Source organism: Macadamia integrifolia, chromosome 1, assembly GCF_013358625.1.
Source record: "Macadamia integrifolia cultivar HAES 741 chromosome 1, SCU_Mint_v3, whole genome shotgun sequence".
Classification (NCBI taxonomy): domain Eukaryota; kingdom Viridiplantae; phylum Streptophyta; class Magnoliopsida; order Proteales; family Proteaceae; genus Macadamia; species Macadamia integrifolia.
Genome location: NC_056557.1, coordinates 5,874,055 through 5,880,146, shown reverse-complemented (window position 1 = coordinate 5,880,146; position 6,092 = coordinate 5,874,055). Strand labels below are relative to the sequence as shown.

The 6,092-nt window shown below is 38.3% G+C and overlaps 1 protein-coding gene and 1 long non-coding RNA gene across 2 annotated transcripts; one reads left to right on the top strand and one right to left on the bottom strand.

Annotated features, from left to right (window-relative positions):
• The first annotated feature begins 14 nt into the window (after nt 1-14).
• LOC122080109 lies at nt 15-772 on the top strand. The gene is made up of 2 exons (XR_006140605.1): nt 15-198; nt 355-772. It is a non-coding gene; the product is annotated as an uncharacterized LOC122080109 (long non-coding RNA).
• Nucleotides 773-1,958: 1,186 nt separating this feature from the next.
• On the bottom strand, nt 1,959-5,558 carry LOC122078408 (the record flags this gene model as incomplete). The annotated part of the gene is given in 4 exon segments (XM_042644380.1): nt 1,959-2,224; nt 2,330-2,485; nt 2,630-2,728; nt 5,406-5,558. Coding segments are annotated over 4 exon segments (543 nt in total), but the record flags the coding sequence as incomplete, so codon positions are not given.
• Between the last annotated feature and the right edge of the window lie 534 nt (nt 5,559-6,092).

The window sequence follows — 6,092 nt, the reverse complement described above, 5'->3', positions numbered from 1 at the left end:
GTGCATCCCCCCCCCCCCAAAAAAAAAAAAACTCGTCCTCATGATGAAATTATATAATCTTACCTTGTCATTTACCCTTCTGGCATGAGTGGAGCAGAAACTGTCAAAATCATTTCTCAGCACTTGGTTACATATAAAATCTTCGGAGAACCCGGTGGTCCTCACTATGCACACTATGATTTGGTTGGAGGACGCCTGGTATGTACTTTTTCCTTTTATTTTTCCTGTTGAGTGGAGATTTTTCTCTGTTGTGCAACATTAGGCATGATGGGTTATGTGAACAGTTTTCTCTTTAACTAGATTTTCATGGAGGTGGATTGTTTCAAAGTTCCTGTTATTATTTTTTCCTTGCAGGCTGCAGATCAAGTTCATCCTTGTATAATTGAGTTCCTCAATCGCCATGATGTGATATGAATATTCCCGAGGAAATATCTTCACCATTCTACTTATCTTCTCATACTCTCCCTATCCTTGCAATCCATTCTTATTTTTGGCATCCAAATGAGTGCTTGATATTTAAGTTGCGAGGGAAATGTCAAAATGACTCTCGTGTAATGTGTATATGTATATATGTGGATTAAAAGGAAAGTATTATGTATTACAAGAGAAGATACATTTTTTTTTCCTTTTTGAGATGAAATACAAGAAGGATAGATTTACAGACTGAATTAGGTTGTACGTCAAGGTTTTATTGAGTGATAAAATTGTATAAATCCTTTATAATTATAAATTACAATGGTGACCCAAATGATATATGATTCCAATCTCTTTTACTGCTTGGATAAAGCAAAATTATGAGAAGATGGAAAACAAACTAGAGAAAAGCAAATAGCTAAGTATTCATTGATGGCTGTTGACATTCTCAGCAACACATGGTATGGTATACCTTAATAGAATTTGGAAGGCATAATTAAGTTTTTTATTTATTTTTGGGGAAGGGGTTCATGCACGAGAGATTCCTTCAATCTCCCATCGGTTCCTTTTATATGGGGTGGGGTTGTTTTGGGCATTTCGGATGGATATGTATGAACATTTAAGTTCATTTAATGTGGTGGTGCAAGGCTGAATGTATGAACTTTTGCCTTCATTATTTCCCCAATTCTATTATTTAGAAGGTGCAAGGCTGAAGGTTTCGAAATAGTAGAATTGGGGAAAAAATAAAGGCAAAAGTTTATACATTCTGCGAAGCAAGGGGTAAGGTTGAGTACACTTGCCCTTCTCAAACCCTGCAGTAGTGGGAGTCTCGTGCATTAGGTTGCTTTTTTTTTTTTGTTTTTCCTACTATTTCGAAGGTTTCATTTAATTGCAAGGAGAATCAAATGGAAGGGAAGTAAAATTTATACAATCACGTGAGATAATGATTACAAAAGTTTCTTTTTATGTTAAAAAATTTCACTTCTTTTCCCCTAGTTTCCTTGCAACCAAACATAGCTAAAATGAAACACCTCAATAACATCTTCCCGACTTCAAGCTAAATGCAGATGGGTCAAGTTTGTGTCATTTTTCTTGACCTCATCATGCTTGTAGATTCCATATAGTTCCTTGGTTCCGCTGAGTATTACGGCAGAGTTTTGGGCCCAGGGCACGGTTTTGGCTTTCGCATTGAACAGAGATTTACTCTATGAAATCTGATTGTTGAATGGTCTGTCAAAGTTGTAACATTAGTAGTGCATATAATCAGGTTATCAGAGTTGAAACCATCAGGCTCCCACAGGCCTAAGCTTGATTGCAAATGGCAGGTTATTTTCATGCTCATGTCGTGATAAAAAACTGGGAGAGATACAGAGAAATGAGGCCAAGTACATCTTTTGAAGAGACTGGAGGCCTATGTCGATAAAATGCTATTAATCCCCCCCACCACTACATGGTAACAACGGCGAACACTGATCCAAGAGCTTGGCTTAATGGCTCCCATAAAAAATGCATACAATTTTATATTGGGCAAACGGGGAGGTGAATTACACACCAAAGAATTAATGCTTGCTCATTTTGGAGTTCAATCTATACACAAAGCAATAGATGAGACAGAAAAGCTGATCCAAAACATTTGACGTCAATGAAACAAAAGGAGAAGCCAGTCCTCCACTGTTTACAATTGAACTGCTGCAACAGCCTTGCAGACTGGACAAGCATTCTTACGCTGAAGCCACTGCTTAATGCAACATATGTGAAAGCTGTGGCCACAATCCAGCTTCCCCACCTCGTCATCTGCTTCGTATTCCTCCTACAAAATAAACACATACACATACAAACAACTCTTTCTAAACAAGTGGCATACATTAGGGGAGAGAGAAGTTGGAAAGCAAAGGGGGGCAAGTGATAAACTCACTTGACAGATGCTACATTTCCATTCAAATTTGGTTGGAAGAGATGATGGCAAGTCATCCATAATCATGTGTTTACTTTTCCTAAGGCAGCGGAATATCTCATCTTCTCTCAACCCATTGCTTACATGACCAATTCTCTCACCCAGCTCAAGTAACTCCTGTTTGCATTACCAGAATCAAGTAAGTTTTAATCATTGAAATGCACGAGTATCACAGCAAAAAATATACTTTATTGCACTAAAAATAATATGAACAATGTTAAAAAGGTGGTCAATAAGAAGGGATGACTGGAACATGGGAACCTCGTATGACATATTATCAACATCGAGCCGCCAATCTCTATATTGGTCATGTTGATCTGATCTTCCTCCAAGCAGCAGGCCACTTTGAAACATCACAATCTGCAGCCAATTAAAGTTTTCAGAAGGCGCAACATCAAACCATAATTGACTATACAAGTCACCCAGCAATAAAATGTTCTACTCACATATCAGTCTCATACTAAAGGGCTAGTTGATTGACACTTCTGAAAGTGTAAATCGTGACATAGATTAAGGAATACTGCGTTATTTATTAAATTCATCATGTGATACTTTTGCCTGGACTTTTTAATTAAGATATCAAAAGGATACCTAGGGAAAACCAACCTTAAAGCTGAACCTAACCACCTTAACACATTGTATACTTTTGTGGTTCTCACTATTGAAATGCTTTATCAGACAGATCTAGGTGTCTCTTGCTCTCAACAGTTTGCAGGTCACATAGAACTTGTGAATGGCACTATCCAAAAAGAGAAGCTGGAAAACTAAAAATTCTAAATACGGTATGACTATGCTTAGACATGTTTTATTGTATACTCCTTGTGGTTTGAGAACCATTTCCAAAGGTGTTGGAACATGCATTCTTTACTAATACACCAAAAAGGAAGATTTACTCTGAAGTTCTATGTGCAGTGTGAAGACACTGATACTGTGATATTTGACTAACTTGTTGAGTGCTTCTGTATTGTCATACCAGCTAAACAAGGAACTAATACATGTCATGCAAGTGGCTGCCCCATCACTTCTCTGAAAGTACTTGTTATTTTGTTTCACCTACAATGCTACAAGAGTTTAGTAGAGATTTGTTTGGAAAATAGGCCCATCCCACTATCACCATTATTATGGAGAATAAACAAAACACTGAAACCAGTCTAGGATGACAAATGACTTCCCTCAAGGGCATATATGACTTTGGGTTCTCAAAACACTCCAGCCCCTATTCAAAGGATTTCATATCCATAGAATTCGTTCTTAGCACAAACCAAGTTTAGTTTACATTTCAAGGATATAATTGGATTTTGTAACACTAGAAGATAATTTTCAGCATAAAGTTCAGGGTTAGGGAATGCATTGTCCAACAAAGATTAGTTAAAAGAGTTGGCTAGTATAATTTTTTTTTGGATTATTTACTATAATTGTTGGGCGGGTGTCCACTATACACCCCTATTTGCAACTCGTCAATTTTTGGGTCTCATCTCAACCTTATGGCTCACCAAGCATTGAACCTTCTCCATAGTTTCAGCCATCAAACCAAAGATGAAAAAGTTCAACCATTTTCCAAAGCTTTATATTGCCACATAGAAAATGCATATGGGAAGAAAATAGCCATATGGATATATGGTGATGTGGACAATATGTCCACAAAATCTGAGCATTAACTAAGCTACCACATGGCAGCCTTCCCTTAACTCACCGCATGGAAGAATGGCATGCGCTGTGGATTCAATTGTGCAATAGGAGCATCTTTGGGCTGGGAGGCCAATGTGTCTTATGTTAGAGGTCCAGGGCCAATGAATGGATTGGCCCGACTTCAATGATTGCATACATAGAGGGGAAACAAAGAAGAATGATCATTAAAATTTTTAACAACCAGGTATATGTTCAATCTTTCTTATGGAACAGAATAGAGGCGTTAAAAGAACAAGGGGCGTGGCAAAATCAATTGAGTTAAATGGATAGTGTAAGAGGATAAGTGTAGCTGACAACATTAAGTTTGGACAAGTCTTGGTAGAATTAAGTATATATGTCTCATCTTTCCTAGTACCATGGAAAATTTGCGACCATTAAAAAAATAAAAAGATATGATGCAGTTGTGATTATTTGATCAAATCTTACTTTTGGTCTAACAAAATCAGTTGTCTGGGGCCCATAGAATTCGGGGTCCTGATACACTTAATATTTGACACATGACAAAATATAAGTGCTTCCTAACTGCATTACAATTAGGTTCCAAGGCGCAAGCATGTGTAGTCAACAAATCATTTCAAGCCAGCCGAAGTAAAACTTTCAAAGATGAGGAAGCCATAGATGAAATCCAATTAAGAAAGACCCCATATTTGTTTGAATCGTTTGGGCTTTCGATCCAGTTGGTGTCCCAACTTCCGACATCCCAAATGGACGGACTCTAAAGTCTGATTTTCCCTATGTGTGGGGGAAACCAAATTCCCTAGAAACATTAAGGTGTCTACTGAAGTGGCTTTGAGGAGGAATTAAGTTGCATGGTTTCTCAAGTGATTATGTCTAAAGAGAGGAGGTATAAGAGGACAACAATCCAGACGATTGCTTGGCGGTAACATGGTGTGGGTTGAAAGACCATTTTCTAAAATCATATATGATCATTTTTCTAAGTGCAAATGTGTCCTGTGGAAGATAAGAGATACACAAAAAGGGCATACCCAGTGCGCGTGGCTCCCACCACTGTGGGGTTTGGGGAGGAAGATGTATACCTAATGATCAAATGTGTCCTGTGGAAGATAAGAGATATACAAAAAGGGCATACCCAGCGCGCGTGGCTCCCGCCACTCTGGGGTTTGGGGAGGAAGATGTATACCTAATGAATCTATCAGATCTAACCATCAGAGTGTGGGAAAAAGCACCTTCTCAAGCTTTAAGAGGGGATGCTATTGCCCAGGAAATATAGTTCTTGAAAATAGGACAACACAAGTTATTATACCCACTTGCATGGTATATTCTGAAACATGAACCCCATAACTGGGGGAGAGAGAGAGAGAGAGAGGGAGAGTACACATTGGCTTACCTCTGCAAGTCCTCCTGGAGAACGATGGCGGAAATGACGGTAATGCCTATCCCCAAATATATCATCTCCTGACTGTAGTGCCTCAAAGGCAGATGGAGAATCTAACACAGAGATGTGTTCAAGATTGGAATTTCTCCGCGTGGTATGCGAACGCTATCAAGGCAAGCAAAAGTGTTTCAGAACCTTCTCTTCAAGTAGACATATATACACACACAAACTCGTTACATCCATTTACTGAAAGGAGGCAATGCAAATTCATTTACACTGATATATGGACATTAAAGAAACTCTGAACTTCCAAACAGTTACAATTAGGTTTGGTGATAAAGAACGGAAATGGATCCACAGGAGTTACTTTCCAAACAAGAGCAGCAGCATTGCCCATATGATCTCAATCTGAAGATCTACTGAATATCGATCAGCAGTTTGTGCATCAAATAGATAAATAAAAACCAAAATTGGAAAGATTTTTTCATCCTTTTGGGGTACTAATGCACCAAATCAAAAGCAGGAAAACAGATTGGGGGAACTCAGGAAATCCATAATAAAATTACTAAAAAAAAAAAAATGCAAATTTTGAATTGGGGAATACCCTTTCAGGATAAATTCCGACCAACCGGCAACCAGCCAAAATAACCAGAGAGAAATTAAAATGAAAAAAGGAGGGAGGGAGGGAGAGAGAGAGAG